The sequence below is a fragment of the Mixophyes fleayi genome, chromosome 9 (genome assembly GCF_038048845.1).
Source record: "Mixophyes fleayi isolate aMixFle1 chromosome 9, aMixFle1.hap1, whole genome shotgun sequence".
NCBI classification, from domain to species: Eukaryota; Metazoa; Chordata; class Amphibia; order Anura; family Limnodynastidae; genus Mixophyes; species Mixophyes fleayi.
The window spans coordinates 72,781,605-72,801,555 of record NC_134410.1 but is presented as its reverse complement, the minus strand read 5'-3'; the positions used below and the strand labels follow the sequence as shown (position 1 = coordinate 72,801,555).

Sequence of the window (19,951 nt, the reverse complement as noted above, 5' to 3'; positions counted from 1 at the left end):
TTTATTACTAAGCACTACCGCCACCTTTTCCAAGCAAATTTCCCTTGTCTACTTGCCCAAATAAAACTATATCTTACCACCTGGTTACATCTTTATATTTGTTGGATCAGCCGTATTAACGCTGTTAAGATGAATATCTTCCCTAGACTGCTTTATTTTTTCCAGACCCTACTCATCCGTGTCTCCCCTACGCTAAGCTTCGCAGTTTCACGTCTCGAAATTCATTTGGTCTGGTAAATGCCCAGTCTGGCTTAAAATCCTTCAGAGATTCTCTCAGGGAGGGGGATTGAGGTTTCCTGATTTTCTAAGCTATTACTTCTCAATCCACTTGCTCAATGTGTCCTGTGGTGTAGTTCGACAACTTACAGAGTCTGGTGTAAAATTGAGGCTGAGGATCTGGGACTGCTCTCGTCGTCTTCTCTCCTATGGCTACCAAGGGCTCATCGCCCAAAACTCTCCTTACGCCACTCAGTTATCTTACACTCTTTAACCATCTGAAACTCCTCCTGTCAAAGTACAGCCTTTCGCCTCATCCCTCTCCTGTGAAACAGTTATCTAATTCTCCGGATTTCTCTCCAGGACTTACTCCTAATGCATTTAACCTTGGCACTCGCGAGGAGTCAGATGTCATAATCACCTTACTTCTGTTATGATTTTTCCTCAATTTTCCACCTTCAATTTCACTTTCACATCCCATCAAAACAGTTCTACCAATTTCTACAGCTATGCCACTTCCATAATACAGTAAAATCTCACCTTTCCTTCCACCCATCTACTACTTTTAAATCTCTTTGTTTACACAATTCTCCACGAAGGGTCTCATTTCTACACTATATTATGAACTTGCTGTGACGGGATGGACCGTCTATGCAACCCTGTCTGTTGCTGCTGGGAACTGGCTGGGCTTACTTTGCCATCGTTCCCTTACGTTATCCCAAGTGCGCCCTCTTGCTGCAGTAGAAGGGGCTTACAATGCTGCCACCACTGACCAGCATCCAGTACCAGGTTTCTTCTGGGTAACTGTCACTGCTGGGTTGCCCCCTTGCTGGTGTACCTGGGCTGGTACTCCTGACCTCTTACTATGGATCAGGGTTGCTGTGGATGGATTCCCCCTGGCCTACCACACTGATCAGAGCTGCAGGGTAGCAGGCAGAGCGGTGGTACCAGAAAAGCTGGGTCCAAACCTCAGAAACAGCTGGGGTCTAATCTGTAGGTCATAGTATTTTCAGCATGGAAGATATTTTCAAGCAGGTCTTTGAAGCAAGTGATGTTTATTTGCTCTTCACTGGTTTAAGGTACCAGTGATCAGGTCAGATGAAACATGAATAACAATTATTTAATACAAGCTAGTGCTTTTTATACAGTTTGAACACAGCCTCAAAGGGTAAGCCAGCCCCCTTGAAGTCTGAGCAATTTTTAGAATCAGGATGTCATGGATTTACATGCATTGCAAACCTAACAATATTTCCGCTTTGTGATATCTTAAAAACCTTGCTGTGATTTCCTGCATCTTATTTCAGAGGCAGGAAGTCTACTAGCAAGTCAAAAAGGTCTAATTAACATGAATTTAACATGTGTCCTTCCTTCCAACAGTTGCAGAATACACATTTTAAAAGAAAGGTACAACCCCAAACAAGTCATTTCCCCACATCACGATACACAAAAGACTTTCTAAACAAAGGCTCATTGTGTCAGATATATACATCAGAAATAAGGCATTTCCTTTAGCAAGGTTAAAACAGAAAAAACTAATTTTCTACCCTGGTCTCAGAAATAATGATATTCTATATCAAAATATACACAATATTAAAAATAAGTGCTTTGACAAATATATAAATAAGTGCCCTGTGCTATTTCCTTTAAATAAATTTATACCATAAGTTATTTATACGTGATCCAGTCACACTTGCTATCTCTACTTTAGGTCTTCGGGACCCCCATAAACTAGCTTGGGAATTTAACCTCGGCAAAACCCTATTTGCTGAAGAATGGTCTGAGATTTATGAGGTCTCCTACCTGTATGGATGCAGGTCTCCCTGTTTGCATCCTGACTCCTGATTGCTTCCACGCATACCTGCCTGCTGATTCCTGTGACACCTGTATGATCATCGTGATCCACGGCTGTATTGCTGGTACATCGCGTTTTGCCATCGGTCCTGTTCCTAGGCTATAAGTCTCACAGGGATCCCAACGCCTCTGTCCTGTGCAGTACATTACCTTCCTGGTTCTAACCGGTGTCACCTGTTCCACTATCAGATCAGTGGATATATTGCAGTGCCTCGTGCCTTACCATCAGTCCTATCTATAGGCTATTTAGCCCGAAGGGATATCAGGGATTAGTCATCTACTACTCATCGTGTCCTTGTTGCTCATATCTGTTCAAATGCAAGGTCAGTGATTATACTGCTGAGTATCGCGTCTCATCATTGATCCTGGTTCGGGCTTTTCTGCCCACAGGGATCTCAGCGCACAGTTCTCTACAGTTTATCTCTCTCACTACTGTTCCTGTGTCATCTGTTCCTCAGTACATGTTCGTGTTAAGCCAGCATTATATCGCATCTCATCACTGATCCTGAATTAAGCCTTCGCTACCCATCTGGAACCTCAGTTCTCTTACGTGCTGTAGTGTGTTCCACAGTTTACCTGAAGGATTACTACAAGGCATCATCATAGATCCTGTCTCTGGGTAGCCGGCTTTTATGGATCTCAGCTTTCCTGTATACCTCTCAGAGTCGTGAATGGCCTGCTGACTATAGATGATATGCTTCCCTCAGTGTGTTGATCCTGTCGTATTCTCCTGACTCACCTGTCGATCTCCAAGACCTGGATACTCCTGCAGTCTGGCATAGCTACTCATCTCCATTGTCTCCGGGTTCCTTCTTAGTCTGCTGTGCACCCTCTGGATTACCGCGACCTGTGGCTGGAGAGCAGCCAAGTCCATATCTCCTGGCAGGAATCCCTGGTGAATACCTCTCCTTCCATTATACTATGCACCTCTCGGGGGGTAGTCATTGCCTAGCAGAATTCGAGGCCCACCCTGAACCTGAACTACTTGACAGTACGTGACAGTCAGTCACTTGCAGAAAAAAACACGTGCAGCTGAATAGCGGAGAACTGCAACTTATCAACAGTTACTTCTGCTCAGACTACAAGTGCTGTATTATGTAATAAAAGTAATTAAAAAATGTACAGCATGCCCCTTTCCAAAAATCCTCAACCAGTACCAGCATAGACAGCCTGGCCTGGAGAGAGAGTCTGTGGCTTCCCCAGCGATAGTGAAAACCGTCCTCAGATTGGTCAGAGCAGGGTGGTGTCTCTATAGGGAGGTAGGCTGCAAAAAAACACCATCCCTCCACTAGTCACATAGACTACTAGCCCTACACTGAATGACCCATTTGCTCACAAGAGTAAGCAGGACCCCTCACCGCCAGCCAATCACAAACGATTTCCCATGCTGACTGCTTGTGACTGACTGGCAGGGAAGGGGTGCCATGGGAATCCTGGGTTTGATCATTTTATTGCAGTTGTAGTGAGCCAGTGGGTTTATTTTTATTCAGTGGGTTGCATTTATATTCAAGTTTGTTTTTGTCAGATTTTAACTACATAGGATCAAGCAAAAAAAATGTTTTACTCCCATTTGAACTATGACAGATCAATAATGGTACTGTGGAAGATGATACATCGACTGCATTGAGATGTTGCTTCTCAGCCCTCATTGATGTTGTCTATCAAAAGTGTTGAGAGGTGCATAGAATTGTGTTGCATTATCGCAGTAAGCCAGATGCTGATTATGCTTTCTGCTGTTGTAGAGTGTTGCTACCTGTTGAGAATTGCCAGTATGTAATTGATTCTTTATATTAATCTCCCACACACAGCAAACTCCAGATACAGACTTTTGGATTTGTTGGGATAATACAAACAAATACTTGTGCCAAAACCCTTGTCTCAAGCTTAATGCACAAGATACTGTACACATCTTCCATCTTTGAAAATAACATATTTTCAAAGATGTTGAAAATTATGTTAACATAAAATAAACATATTCCTGGTGGCCCTCAATGTCTACCTCTTGGGAGGTGCTACATCTTGTTCAGGAAAGGGATTGAGAGCAATTGGCTTCAAGAAAACGACATCAAACAGCAAGTGGTTCAGGAAGTTGTTTGGTGGCCATAGCCTGTATTCTACTGGATGTATTTTTGTGATGATCAGTTATGGACCAATGTACCTTTGCCCTAGCTCATTGAGGGCATCTTAGAGTCAGTGTTTCATATAGAAATACACTGGACTAATGCCCCTGGATGTGTGTATACACTAAATACATGGTGTCCCCCACCTAATAAACCTATAAATAGTTATACTTTGGTGTTGGTCATGATGGAGCATTGTGTGAAATACCTTGACATCTTTTTAATGTCTGTAGTGATGTTACATCAGAGCCAAGAGTATGTAGTGGGGTTGTGGTGGTGGATCATGCTAGCTGCTATGAGAAAATACATGCAAATAGAGTTTGAGAATGATGTGTTTTAGTTAAACAGCAAAGTATGGAGAGCCAGACTTTATTTCCCACTAAGTATACTGGGATATCTCCTCTGGTTCAGAAACTCCTTGTGGCTGGTTACCAACATCTTCAGCCTTTACTGTAGCCTCTTCCATAGTACATGTAGGTCTTGGATGTGCTGATATGCAGATGGAACTCCATACGGGCAGGGCCCTCTCAACAACATTATGGGCCCCCGGGCAAAGCAGTGCACCGGGGCCCCTATATATATATATATATACGCGTAAAAAAAAAGTGTTTTATATATATATATATATATATATATATATCACTTTTTTTACACACACACATACTAGTCAGCCGTCAACATCCCTTGAAATAATTTTAAAAAAACAACCCTTAACTTACCTTATTCTCCGATGCGATCCTCTTCACTCTTCTTCCAAGTCACTGCAGTGCGAAAACAACTTTAGTCATCAGGCAGCAGGGGACTCCTCCGTGCTGCGCTCCGCAATGGATGTGGGCGGGCGTGAGGACGTCACGCCCGTCATGCACTGTGAGCACCGCACGGAGGAGGAGACCAGGGAGGGAGCCAGATCGCCAGCTGACCACAAGGTGAGTATTTTCTTCTTTTTTTTTTTGCAGGATTTTTTTTTTAGCGCTGCCTCTGACGGGCCCCCTGGCCTACAGGGCCCCCGGGCACCTGCCCATTGTGCCCAATGGAAGAGATGGCCATGCATACTGGGTGTGTTATGGAGGGATAACCACTAGGTGTAATCTATGAATGAAGACGTCTGATATGCATCTGTATTATTGAACCAGATAATTTCCTGACAACTCTGTCCACTGGTGTCAGAGATGAAGGAACTGCCAAAAATACTAGTTAACATGCTTCATTTGTTCATTAGATTAGGAGGTGTGCCTGGATCTATAGTGCAGAAAGATCCCCAGCACCTTACAGGAGGCTCTTAAAACTTGGCCAGAAACTGAACTCCACAGTCCATGCAGATCTCCATGGCTAGTCTGTTTAGCTGGAAGATCTCCTTGGTGAATATGGGAGAGAGTAGATGGGCATTCAATAGTTTATTCAGGGCTGAGATGTGTACTCGCTTAGATAAGCTATCTACAACCACCAGGATGCTGGTGTTGCCCTGGGAGCTTGGTAGGTTAGTAATGAAGTCCATCGGCAGGTAGTTCCATGATCAGTTTGTCATCCACATCAGTAGGGGAGAAACTTACTACTAGCTTTTGAACTGATTGTTGCTCCATGAAGCAGATGAGGGGGGAAAATGGCCTCTCTATATTTCACCATATATTCACCAGGCCTGTTGTGAGTTCAGTCACTTGGCTTTGGATGTACTTTAGATACTTGAGGTCGTGAAGATGCAGATGGGGAATAGGGAACACTCCAGGAGGTGGCACCGTTTGATGAAAGCAATAACAATGGCCACCACTGAGAGTTTTCCACATTAGAATTGAACTTGGTAGATGGTAATCCTTTGGAAAAGAAGACACAGTGATAAAATATATTCTTGTCTGTTTGGAACAAAATGGCCTCTGCACCACCCTTGGATAAATCCATTTCTACGATGTCTGGCTAGGGGAAGACTAGTAAGAAGGGAATTGCAATAGATGAGGAGGAGATTGTGTGTAAGAAATAAAGATTTTGCAATATCATATGTGAAATACATATGTATTCTAGAGATATTTCCTAAGGTGCAAGTAACAGAATTTGGAGATATATTGGGTGTGAGGAAGAAAGTACAAAAGGACAGTTCTGAGCCAATGATAGCACCTAAGTTAGTGAACTTGAAGTGTACGTTAAAGTGTAGTGTTCACACTTGAATTTGAGATTTCAGGCAAGAATGCTGTCCTCCAGGCTATGGCATTAAGGGTAATGACTTCCTAGTGTCAGTCCCTGGTATACATTAGTAAGATGGTCTTGAGTGTTACAGAGATATTTAGTAGTGATGGACGATTCCTTGGTCAAATGGTAGTAGCAAACGGGAGCATAACCCATGGATGTAGAATTGGAGACTGTCTAATCATTTGAGGAAAAGCAAAGCTCAAATCCAAGTCAATAAAATGCTTGTCTCTAAACATAACAATGTTATAATATAAACTTTGTTCCTGTAAACCTAAACTCAGAGTGGAGGATATATAAAGGCTTCAATCCAGTGCTATTTGATAGCTGTTACTAGCAGAAGTGCTGAGATGTGCTTTGTAATGTGTTGTGTCATCCCAGTGTGCCAGAAGCTGATTTGTGTTTCTGATGTATCCAGTATCCAGTTTTTTTCACCCGTCAAGAATCACTGGTATGGATTGGTGCCACTTTGGGTGCTCCCCCTCTAAGAGGCTACCAGCACTTTTCAGAAAAGTGCTTAGGCTCTTTCCCTAGACTGTGCAGATGGGGAAATTAACAATATTGGGATGCCTGTCATTTATACCAGTAGAGTAAAAAAATAAACACACATGCACAATTTTATAATAAAAAAATTATGGAATAATTGTTAATTGATCCAATATAGTATTGTGGGTTTGGTGCATTGTTATAAGCCACAACAGCAGCTGTTCACCTCAGCTTGTATTCTGAAGAGCTTATCTTATCTTATGAACTTCCTGTCTTTTGCCAATATCTTGCATTCTGGAGATATATAGGTCTGGCAGCCAATTGCACAAACTGTCAGATAATTGTGCCTTGTGGCTTATCCCAGTGTACCTGAATCTCTGTCTGCTTGAACTCCTATGTACAGACTTTGGTTTTGTATGACAATCCACCTGGCTTTGACTGTTCTGATGCAAAGTGGGGGGCGGGACTATAATAATGCATCATCAAGTCCCCAGTCTTGCTTACTTCACTAAATTAGTTCTTCAGATTTGTTGGATCTTTCCTTTTACATTCTGTTTTTAACACTATAATTACCAGATAGCATAGCTTAGAGGGAAAAGTGTTGGTCACTAGATGGCACTATTCTATTGCATTCAAAGGCTGAAGTGGAAATTTAGAAGTGGCAGTATGGAAAATATAAGTGAATGGAATTAGTTTTACAATGAAGGCAGTAGGATAAATCGCAGTATGGCATACCACTGCATACATCCCCCAATTTGACCACTAGGTATAATACCATTTAACCAAAGAAGAGGAATCAATATGGCTGTTCTTTGAATATGAATAGAACTTAGAATTGTTGTGCAAAATAAGTCATTCTCTACATTTAAAACAACATTTATTGCATAGAGGTCAAATTAAATCATGCAGATTGCGTATATTTTTATTTTAATGGGGTGGTGTTGTCTCCATATATGTATGTTATGTAAAAATGTTATGGTGGTTCCCTTACTCAGTACAATATTTTTGTTATTTCTGTTTACTTTGTAGGCTAGAAGGGGGCAGAGAACACTTGCTTCCTATTGACTATTACTTCCCACCACAGAAGACTTGTTTGATCTGTGGAGATGAAGCATCTGGATGTCACTATGGAGCCCTCACATGTGGCAGCTGTAAAGTCTTCTTCAAGAGAGCAGCTGAAGGTATGAAATATTTTCTGTGTTTATTGGAGAATGCAGATATTATTTATAAGGAAGAAATGTCAAATTGGAATCCACAGCAAGCCAATCTGAGTTGAAATCATGATGTTTGGAAGAACATCACCTTCACTGCTCATGAGCCAACCCACAGATTCCAAGAAGAGCCCTCCGCTCTTCTCTTTTGAGAGCAGAGCAGGGTCCTCGGGGAGTAACATGAGCCTGTAGGATTTGGGGTGGCGACAAGGTATTGGTGGACCTCCTGTTCCTTCGAGCCCCGTAGCAGCCGTATCCTCTGCAGTGACAGTAGTTCAGCCACTGTTTTCATAGATGGTTTTAATTTTAAACTTGACCTGTCCCCTGAAATCCTGTTGACCTGGAACAGTAATTTATCCAGTGCACTATTTAGTCTCTTGGGCAGACTTCTTCTACATATCCCAGTTCTATTGCCTGGAGAAGAGTTGCGCATTATTACCAGCTTTATCTAGTGCCTGCATCTCAGAGCATCTTCTACAGCCCAGAGGAAATACATACTATCATGTGCAAGCTAATTTTTAGGTATATAAATCCGCAAATATGTGTTTCTGAATTAATTCCTAGAAATAACTGGACATGGCTCAGAGGAGCTGTTTAAATCAATGTGTTTGTTTATGTTAAACTACCCAGAGGGTGTCTACATCTATTGTAGCCCCTGGTATCATTTATGGCAGATCGCAAACGTGAAAGCCTTTAAAAATATCTCTGTCAGGATAAGGGCACAAAATATGATATGATGAAATAGAATATTAAATGTCAGGACACAAATAAAATATTACATTAAAACATAGAAGCGAACATGATTTTCTTCTCAGATAATAGTTTGTTTCCTTTTTAAAACATTTGGTCAATTAGCCCAGTAGGAGGTAATTAGGTTGAGCAGACCCTTTGTGCAGAGACTAGATTAAGATATGCAGATCCTAGACCTCCATTGTTTTGATCCTGTATTCCACTTCCTAATTGACTTTGTTTTCAATAGGTAGTGTAAACACAAAAGATCCACTAGGTGTAATTTAGAGAGCCATGTCCCTAGGTGAGAATCTTGCAGACAGACAGCATTTGAAGGCTGCTTATACAGGTATATAGAAATATGAACTTCAAAGAAGATGTCTTCAAATTTCATATTTTGGGAAATCTGTGTGTAACTCCAAACTGAGGAGCAGAAATCAGACCAGAGTTGTGATTACAGGTACTAGCGGTATCAAGGAAAAGCTGTAATCACATGTTTTTGAAAAAGGTATGTCACATTGTTATAATTCCATCATGTTTGGTATTTAAATGTGGGTGAAATTATGACCAGTTTATTGGTGGGGGAGTTATAGTTTTCTGGGATATATCTGAGAAAAGCTAAGACAGGTCAAAACTTAGGAATAGTTTTGAACAATCTTAGGTGTCACCCAAGGGACATTTCCACCCTCACATTAGTATCCACACTGCCCCTGTGAATGCCGTCCCATTTCATTTTGCTTAAAAATCTGTGTTGTGAAGGGACAGATTGTCAGCTTCTTGGGGATCAATCTAATTGAAGGACTGTCCATATTTTCTGCCTACCCCCAGGCATACAGATTATTATATGTAAGTGATGCTCCGTACTTTCATCCCATTTGTTTTTATAACTGTTTGCAATTTTTTATTTCTATGTCAAATCTTTAATTGTTTTTTATTATCTGTAAGCACTGTACTTTTTGTATATTAAATCTAAAAATGTAATAGTTAATGTCCTTATTGCTCTAAATGAATCCATTGCTTGTTTAGAAGAGACAGATTGCTTGACTGGATTACCTCTTTAGAAACCAGTGTGTGAAGGGTTAAATGTTTAGCTGACAGAGCAAAAAGTGGGCGCAATTGGGTGATTAAGTCATGGGTTTGCTATGGGCCTTATTCATAGCTGGTGGCAGTTGCTGAGAGGTGTGAAGCATGCATCTGTGTTGGGAAGGGACCAGCGAAATCTGTAGCCTGAAAGAGAGGTGAGTTTGAGGTTTAGGCTGGAATCCTGTGTGTTCCCTTACAGTAAGCTTCCCAGTCACAAGTGCGCAGAGGACGGTTTGTGACCAATAAAGGGGTTCAGGAGTGTTTTCCTGACAAAATAGAGGTGATATATTGTATGACTGTTGGAATATATGATAAGATATTAAATCAGGGAGTAGCTAGAGGGACTTATCCCTGACAATCTCTTTCAGGACAGTGAAATCTAACACCTTGCATCAGTCTTGCCGGCTGCAGAGACAGGGTTATATATGTGAATGACAAATTCAAGCTCAATAGGGTCACAGGAAAATATCATATAATTTTCTCCATTATCATACTTACCAGGGGCATGTGTTGTATGCAGATGAAGGGGAACTTATGACATGTTGTGTGGAGGTAAAATCATGTTTGTACGCCATACTGGTAATAAGTCGGGACAGGGTATTTAAAACCTGACTTAGGAGTTGTGTCCACAGAGGTCCAAAAACCTTAATTTGCATTCACACAGACCTTAGTTCTGACATCACACGAAGGGGGGCTGTGGGCCCTGCAGCTTGGGTGTCCCATATTCCTGCCTCACAGCGCTGTGGTCATGAGTTCAATTCCCGACCATGGCCTTATCTGTGTGGAGTTTGTATGTTCTCCCCGTGTTTGCAATGGGTTTCCTCCGGATACTCCGGTTTCCTCCCACACCCCAAAACCATACTAGTAGGTTAATTGGCTACTTTCAAAATTGACCCTAGTCTCTGTGTGTGTGTGTGTGTGTGTGTGTGTGTGTGTGTGTTAGGGAATTTAGACTGTAAGCTCCAGTGGGGCAGGGACTGATGTGAGTGAGTTCTCTGTACAGCGCTGCGGAATCAGTGGCGCCATATAAATAAATTGTAATGATGATGATTCCTGCTTATCCCAGCACCAGACACATGATTATATCTGAGTTATCAATTCTGTGTTTTATCCTTTTTATTTTATAAGAAACAATTGGATTATATTCGTATGTCATTTTATTAACTGTTTTATCTTAAGCATTGTGGATGTAATTTCCATATTAAATTAAACTTAATAAGTGCAAGTGTCTGTGTTCTTACGGATTCACGCGGCAGTTTGGTTAATACGCTACATAATTGAAAAGAGGAGAACATTGGTGTTTATGTTAACTCTGATTAAAGTAAATTGTGCTAGATTAATTTAAAGGGAGAACCGAAGGTTTCCTAAATAAGAGTGTCAGCTCTTCATAAAAAAAACCTTGGTGGTGGCATAGTTGGTACGGCAAAGCTAGTGTGTGGCATAGATGGCGAAGGATTTAATAATTTTAGACAGACCATGTGGTTGTTTTTGGTTAACCCTTTGTCACACACACGTCGCGCAGGAGGAGTAGTGGTATGAGACAGTCAGGACACATGGCACAGCGATGCTTTGGATTACCCTGCCACTTGCAATCTGACCACGTCATGTTCCAGGTGTACCCACCAATATGCTCAGGTCATGCCGTGATCTACAATGAACACTTTAACACTAGTGAAACACATCTAAAACATCAAAGTACACTTGATCACCTATCTCTCTCATTTCAGTCACTAGTACATTTTTTCACCAAATATATCATTTTGCCCATTTTTTCATCTTTTCATGAAATTCACTTTTTTGAGAACACTCACCAGACAACTGTAAACATTTCTCAACTGTTCCTTAGGTGGGGAAACTTTTGTAGCAGTCAACTACTATAAAACACTTCAAATTGAGCACTTAGGTGAAAAAGTTTACAACTAAGTTCTCCAAAATGACTGTCCCATGAAAATGTGAAAGTTGTGAAGTAAGGTAAAATTGGAACTGTCTAGTAATTTGTAAATACTTAGAAAGATTTTAAATAGACCAATGAAAACAAAACTAGCATAATTCAAGTTTACTTTTCGATGCTGCCAGAATTTATTTTCCTTATTCTTGTGCTAAACTAAAAATGCAACTCTCCCAATCAGAGAGACTTAGCATTTCTAAGATAGTTTAAATTGCTTGTATGGAAATGTATTGAGGTTTAATATCTGTACAGAGTTTTTTAGATTCACTTCAGACATTGTGAGCAGGAACTTTAGTTCACATTTTAAAAAGTATTTTTTAATGAAAAACAGACACCAGATATATCTACCAGATTTCTGGTGGAAGCACAATAATTTAACTGAAGTCTACAATTTATTTTCTTTTCCATAAATATTTGACTGCATTTTGCGGCTGTCAGAGAGAATAAATCTGATAGCCAAAACGTGAAGTTAGAGCAGCTTTTCTGTATATTAAACCATTGTTCTGGTTTGGGAATCCGTTGCAAGACAAAATGCTACAAGTTACATATAAAATATAGAAACAAATGGCTAGATGAGTAGTTCTTAATTGGGAAGACATCTTCCACAACTAGTAGAATCATAGTGGTCCTGAGTATGAGGGTTTGGGGAATATACTTATCTCTACTGGCACCTGTAAGATCTCATATCCATTAGCATCAAAATTCTTGTGTTTACTAGCTTTTTTAAAGCTAGTACAATGCATATAAACAGGTGTGGCATTGGAACCCATTGTTTCAAATGTCACCATACTCACTTGCACTCATGCTTGCGGCCACTTGCGTTTGCTTTGCAGAGTGAGGTGGTCTTTTGGATGCTGCCTCCTCCATTGTTTTCTTTTCACACAAAATCTCCTCCATTGTTCTCCCCAATCGCAACTATAAGTGTATTAAGCACAACATGTCAAACATGTGGTGTCAGTAGCATTTGAACGTCCATTGTTTTGGGTACATGGCCTAATGGTACAAGCTGCACTATGCTATAATAAATAGGATTTGTACATAGTTAAAATATCTAAACATATGTATATAGTTATTAGCTTTTAAATTTTGGGAACCCTAGATTTTGTAATAAATCAATATTACCGTATTTCCCCATGTATAAGACGCACCTTTTTCCCCCAAATTTTGGGTCTAAAAAAAAGGTGCGTCTTATACACTGCAAGCGCTACTTACCTGATTGAAGAAGTCGGCATCTGGTGTGCGGAGTCCCCACTAATCAGCTCCAGCGTGTCCAGCGTGTCCCCGTTACTTTGCAAAAGGACCTTCAGGTCCTGCAGGCGCCTCCCACAGTCTCGGCGCTGTCAGGAACGTGACTGACAGTTCTGATGACTGCTGCTGACTACAGATTCCTCCGTGTTTCCCTGACAAAAGCTGCACAGTCTTGTTGACATTAGACAAGTCACGTAGACACGCTTGGGGCGTGTCTACGTGACTTGTCTCTTGTCAACAAGATTGTGCAGTAGCGCTCATTGCCTCATTTTGGTCTGAATGTGGGACTATTGTAAGCTGCTCCAGTGAATAGTGGGACAACAAATTGCAAGCTCCAGTGTGCTCTGTGACAAATTGCAGGCTCCTCTAGTGTGCTCTGTGACAAATTGCAGGCTCCTCTAGTGTGCTCTGTGACAAATTGCAGGCTCCTCCAGTGTGCTCTGTGACAAATTGCAGGCTCCTCCAGTGTGCTCTGTGACAAATTGCAGGCTCCTCCAGTGTGCTCTGTGACAAATTGCAGGCTCCTCCAGTGTGCTCTGTGACAAATTGCAGGCTCCTCCAGTGTGCTCTGTGACAAATTGCCGGCTCCTCCAGTATGCTCTGTGACAAATTGCAGGCTCCTCCAGTGTGCTCTGTGACAAATTGCAGGCTCCTCCAGTGTGTTCTGTGACAAATTGCAGGCTCCTCCAGTGTGCTCTGTGACAAATTGCAGGCTCCTCTAGTGTGCTCTGTGACAAATTGCAGGCTCCTCCAGTGTGCTCTGTGACAAAAAAAATTGCAGGCTCCTCTAGTGTGCTCTGTGAAAAATTGCAGGCTCCTCTAGTGTGCTCTGTGACAAAAAAATTGCAGGCTCCTCCAGTGTGCTCTGTGGCAACAAATTGCAGGCTCCTCTAGTGTGCTCTGTGACAAATTGCAGGCTCCTCCAGTGTGCTCTGTGACAAAAAAAATTGCAGGCTCCTCTAGTGTGCTCTGTGAAAAATTGCAGGCTCCTCTAGTGTGCTCTGTGACAAAAAAAATTGCAGGCTCCTCCAGTGTGCTCTGTGGCAACAAATTGCAGGCTCCTCTAGTGTGCTCTGTGACAAATTGCAGGCTCCTCCAGTGTGCTCTGTGACAAAAAAATTGCAAGCTCTAGTGTGATCTGTGACAAAAATTAGAAAGAGCCTTTTGATTCCTCCTGCTGAACATTGCATGCTGTAATAATAAAGCAGCAGTTTCAGCAGTGAAAAGGTTACAAAACCATATCCCATAATTACGGTACCGTATAAAATCAGTACCATTCCACGTTCTGCCCAGAAATGGCTCAGAAAAGATTTTCATACAGTGCTGATTTCAAATTAAAAGTGATCCAGTTTGCAAAACTGAATGGAAATCGTGCTGCTTAGCGTAAGTTTGGTCCGCCCCCAACTGAGAAAACAATCCGAGACTGGCTACGGAAAGAAAAAACCCTACTGAAAACGCCACGGCAGAAGAAGGCTATGAGAGGCAAGTCAGCAAAATGGCCTGATTTAGAGAGAGAATTGAAGATATGGATTGAAGAGCAAAGGGCAATTGGAATTCCTGTGTCCACAAAGATGGTTCAGCATGAGGCAAGAAGAATTGCTGATACAAATGAAGTTACTGACTTCAAACGAGGACACAATTGGTGCTTCAGGTTCATGAAACGGAATGGACTAAGCATGCGTACACGCATCAGACTTGCCCAAAGGATGCCTGAAAGCTATGAGCAGAAGGTCCTTGAATTTCATCATTTTGTCACTCAATGTCGGAAGACACATCAGTTTGAGTTGGGACAGATTGCAAATATGGACGAAGTCCCCCTTCAATTTGATGTCCCAAGTAACAGAACTGTTGATAAGAAGGGGGTAAAAACTGTAATTGTGAAGACAAGTGGACATGAAAAGAGCCATTATACAATTGTTCTAGCTTGTTGTGCCGACGGAACCAAGGTGCCTCCTATGCTGATTTTCAAACGCAAAACAATGCAAAAAGAAGTCATTCCTCGAGGAGTGATTGTCCATGTTCATGACAAGAGTTGGACGGATCAGGATGGGATGAAGATCTGGTTTGAGAAAGTTTGGAGTAGGAGACCAGGTGCGCTCTTACGCAAACCTGCCCTATTGGTGCTTGATCAGTTCAGGGCACACATAACACCAAACACAAAGAAGATTGCTGCAGAGCAAAAAACAAAACTTGCCGTCATATCTGGAGGCTTGACATCTCAGCTCAAACCACTTGATTTCAGCATTAACAAACCCTTCAAAGCTACCATGAGAGAAGAATGGAACCAATGGATGAAGTCTTCTGGGGACAATTTGACACCAGCAGGAAGAGTGAAAAAGCCAACTATAGGAGAAGTTTGTACCTGGGTGAAAAGATCCTTGGATAATATCAATATTGAGATCATTGTCAAGTCATTAAAGAAGTGTGGCATTTCAAATGCCTTAGATGGAACTGAGGATGAGGCAATATATGAAGACAGCGATTCGTCATCAAACACAGATGAGGACAAGATAATGGATGAAAGTTCTGACAGTGGTGATGATGAGTAGTTTTATGATAAATAAAACTTGAGTTCAATAACTTTATGTAATACATCTTTTTTTTCATTTTGGGTCCCAAAATTAAGGTGCGTCTTATACATGGGGAAATACGGTATTATTGTTAGGATAAGCAGTCATAGGTTATCTATAGCAGAACATTAATTGGGGTTGCACTTACATTTGTTAAACTGAATATGTATACCAGCTGATTTGTTGGTGTTTGATAAGTGTATATAGTAACATAGGAATCAGATTATTGAGGGTGACATATGTACCTCTGTTTATGTCCTCTATGCATTGCGCCTGCAGGGATGAATTTAATTATTTTGAGGAAAGCACAAATGTGACAGACTTCAGAGAATCTGTGTGTGTGTCTCTATATATGGAGGGGAGTGCAAAAAAAGTAAAACATAAAAAAAAAAAAACAGTCAGTCTCGCGCACGTCAGTCACGGACAAATCAGTCAACCAGTCATGCCCATCAGTCAGTCTCTTGCACGTCAGTCAGCCAGTCTGGTGTATACACATTGCTATTTTTCTTCTATCCCCCTGATCAACTTCCTAGTACCCCTGCACCCTTCGCCCACTCATTTGCTAATCCATCCTCTCCCCTTCTATTCATCCTCTCCCTACTCCCTTAGTCTTTCACCATGTCTCCTTGCTCCCTTCCAATACCCATCCTTACCCCCTGCCCTCATCTCTGTCCTAGATCCAGCCCACCCCCACGCCCCGGCAACCCCATCAATGTTATCCATATCTCCCCACCTCCCTCTTTCCCTTTCTCTTGTGCTCTCTGGACTTCCAGATCCATCTGCAACAAACTTCCCTCGATCCATGACCCCTTCATCTCCAATTCTCAGAAACCTGGATTTCTTCCATTGATACTGCTTTCCCCTCTGCTCGCTTCTATGCGGACCTCTCTTTCACCCACTCTGTCAGACTTGTTGACCGCCCAGGCATCCTCCTATCCCCCAATGGAACCTTTCGTGTCATTTCCGCTGAGCCCTCCCTTTCATTCTCCTTCTTTGAATTCCACTTTATCCATCTCTTCTACCCCATCCATCTCTGTGTCTATCATCTACTGCTCCCCTGGTCTAACTTCCTAATTTTTTGATAATTTTGCTGCTTGGCTTCGCCTCTACCTCATCTCACATCTCCACTCCATTATCCTAGGTGAACTTAACCCGCAGGCTATTCATCTCATCACCTTTTCAGAGGTATCCAACACTGCAACCCACAGGCTTTTCATCTCCCCACCTTTCCAGAGGTATCCAACCCTGCAATCCGCAGGCTACTCATCTCGCCACCTTCATAGAGGTATATAACCCTGCAATCCGCAGGAAACTCATCTCCCCACCTTTCCAGAGGTATCCAAGCCTGCAATCCGCAGGCTACTCATCTCACCACCTTTTCAGAGGTATCCAACCCTGCAATCCGCAGGCTACTCATCTCGCCACCTTCATAGAGGTATCTAACCCTGCAATCCACAGGAAACTCATCTCACCACCTTTCAAGAGGTATCCAACCCTGCAATCCCCAGGCTACTCATCTCGCCACCTTTCCAGAGGTATCTGACCCTGAAATCCCCAGGCTATTCATCTCTCCACCTTTCCAAATGTATCTTACCCTGCAATCCGCAAGCTACTCATCTCTCCACCTTTTCCAGAGATATCCACCCTGCAACCCGCTGGCAACTGCATCTCACAGTATTGCCTATTTCGTTGTTAAGATCCGTGGTCATATTACTGTCTTACCAGTTATTGCATCCTGAACCTGTATTACCTGTGTTTCTAATAATACCACTTTGTTCACTTACTTTCTCTTTGTGGTCTTACCTTGGGAATCGTGACAACTTAATGCTGCAGCTAGACTTATCTTTCTCTTTCGCCGCTCCACATCTGCCTCCCCTCTCTGCCAAACCGTATACTGGTTGCCCTTTCCCTACAGAATCCTCTTCAAACTCCTCATGCTCATATACATGGCCCTCTCCAACTCCACTGCTTCCTACATCTCCAACCTCATCTCCATACATACTCCCTCCGCCCTCTCGGGTCAGCCAATGACCGTCGCTTTCCACCCCTCTGGTAACCGCATCTCACTCTTATCCAAGATTTCTACTGTGCTGCCCCCCACCACTGGAACAATCTCCTTCGTTCTATCAGACTATCTTCTAGCCTGTATAACTTAAAACGATCATGAAAACCTCCCTGTTTTGAAAGCCTGCACCAAACGATTTCTCCAAGTATTCCTTACCCTATTTCATCCTCCATCTCTCCCACCCTTGCTTCTTACCATCAGATCCCCTTACATTGGCTCATCCCCATGTCTCAACCATTTGTCTGCCCCTTTCCCTTTAGATTGTAAGCTCTAGTAAGCAGGGCCCTCTTCCCTCCTGTTCTCATTACCTATAACTTTTGCTCACCAATTATGCTGCACACCTTGTCCTTGGGCTCTCTGCCTATTGACTCAACTCCTCCATTGGATTTGCACTTCTTTCAGTGGCTAAACCTGTTAGTTGCGCCCGTGAAATGGGCATAGATTTCAGCCTGCGCTGAATATACCCCTTGCACCCCAGTAGCTGTGTTGAGTTGTAGTGTTATTTGTTTACGATATTGTACTGTTATTCCATGTACTGTCTTGTTGTTTTCCCTCTGATGTTTTCTCCCTTACCTTTGGCGCTGTGGACCTCATGTAGCACCCTGTAAATAAAGGTTAATAATAATATTAATAATAATAATAATAATAATAATAATTGTGCCTTGTGACTATATCAGTCTTTATCATGCATGGACAGGCAGTTACAGTTATCAAAAAGTCCTTCTGGTGGCTTCAAATATAAGTGGGCACCTATCACATATTTTATACAAGGAAAATAGGGAAAGGTGACAGTATTGCCCTCTAATGGAACACAACTGTTAACCAAATTATTCAATATTATATATGTGTAAATATGATATAAGCATGGGGTCAACATGTCTTATGTTGTCATTTATAATCGGTCAAAGGTAAGTTAATTTACTGGTGTATCCTGCATTCCCCAGTTTGACACTGCTTTAGCGATTTGTTAAACATATATTATATATGTCTAATTATGATAGAAGCATGGGGTTAAACATATTTTATATATGTGTAATTATGATATAAGCATGTGGTCAACATATCTTAAGTTGTCATTTATAATGGGTCACATGTAAGTTGATTTACTCATACTTGCCTACTCTTCCGCAATTTCCGGGAGGCTCCCGAATTTCGGGGAGTAGGCACAACTCCCGGATCCTAAAAAAATGCTGCAATTAACGGCATTGAATATCTGGGGTGGGGCTTAATCACGTCATTAAGCCCCGTCCCCGCTATTCAATGTCGTGAATTTCGACATTTCGTAGTGGGGGCGGGGCCAAAATGATGTGATTGCTTAAGTCCCGCCCCCACGCACCCAACACGTCTCCCCCAACTCCTGGAAGCTAGCTTCAAAAGGTTGGCATATATGGATTTACTGGTGCATCCTGCATACCCAGTCTGACACTGCTTTAGCGCTTTGTTAAACAGATAGAAAGTCCATATTTTTCAGTATTTGTTAATAAACAGGTGCTTTCTTTTTTGTTTGATCTATCATCTGTGCAATTACTGCTACTACTATGTGTAGGATTGTTCCTACAGTTCACTGATTCAGCTGGTTGCTAGGCTAATAGTTACAAACTTCATTCAGCTCTCAGACTGGCAACCTCAGGTGTGCTATCACTTACCACACTCATGCAGCTAATAATCTTGCCGTTTTGATTGGTACTGCTGCCTTTATAAACATCTTCCTGGCAGCATACCAAGGCTGGTGCTAGTTCCTGCTTGACCTAGTGTGCCTTGTATCCTGTCATATCAGTGTTGAACTGGATTGTTTGTAGAAAGCTCTGTCTTCTCCACTACTGACTCTTGGCTTTGTTAAACAGATTTAACAGATTTTATCTCTACCTGCCCTGACCTCTGGCTTGTTTAAAGGATGCCGTTGTCTTCTCTACTCTTGATTCCTGCCTGTCTGACTCTGAGTTCTGCCAAATATGTTCTGGATGCTCACTACCTGTTACCATGAGCTGCTCACTCCATCATACAGGTGCCAGACTACCCTGCTTTAACCTATACCCATCTGGCTCAGAGATTTGCAATTTACAGTCTGAATGTTCACTACCTGCTGCCATGTGCTGTCCACTTGATCAGATAAGCGCTACTACTCCACATTAACCCTTGCCTGTCTGGCTCAGAGTTCACCAAGATATCCTGGTTGCTCCTTATCTCCTACTGTGTTCTTTCTTCTCCAAGTTCTAGACCAACAACTGCTACTACCCGAGTCTAAGTCC

At 42.1% G+C, this 19,951-nt stretch overlaps 1 protein-coding gene across 3 annotated transcripts in view; it reads left to right on the top strand.

Annotated features, from left to right (window-relative positions):
- Positions 1-19,951, top strand: part of AR (androgen receptor) — a 327,784-nt gene that overhangs the window by 176,275 nt on the left and 131,558 nt on the right. For all 3 annotated transcript variants that reach the window (XM_075184540.1, XM_075184541.1, XM_075184539.1), the window contains one exon: positions 7,878-8,029. In XM_075184540.1, coding sequence (XP_075040641.1) covers positions 7,878-8,029 — 152 coding nt within the window. The remainder of the gene's footprint in view (positions 1-7,877; positions 8,030-19,951) is intronic.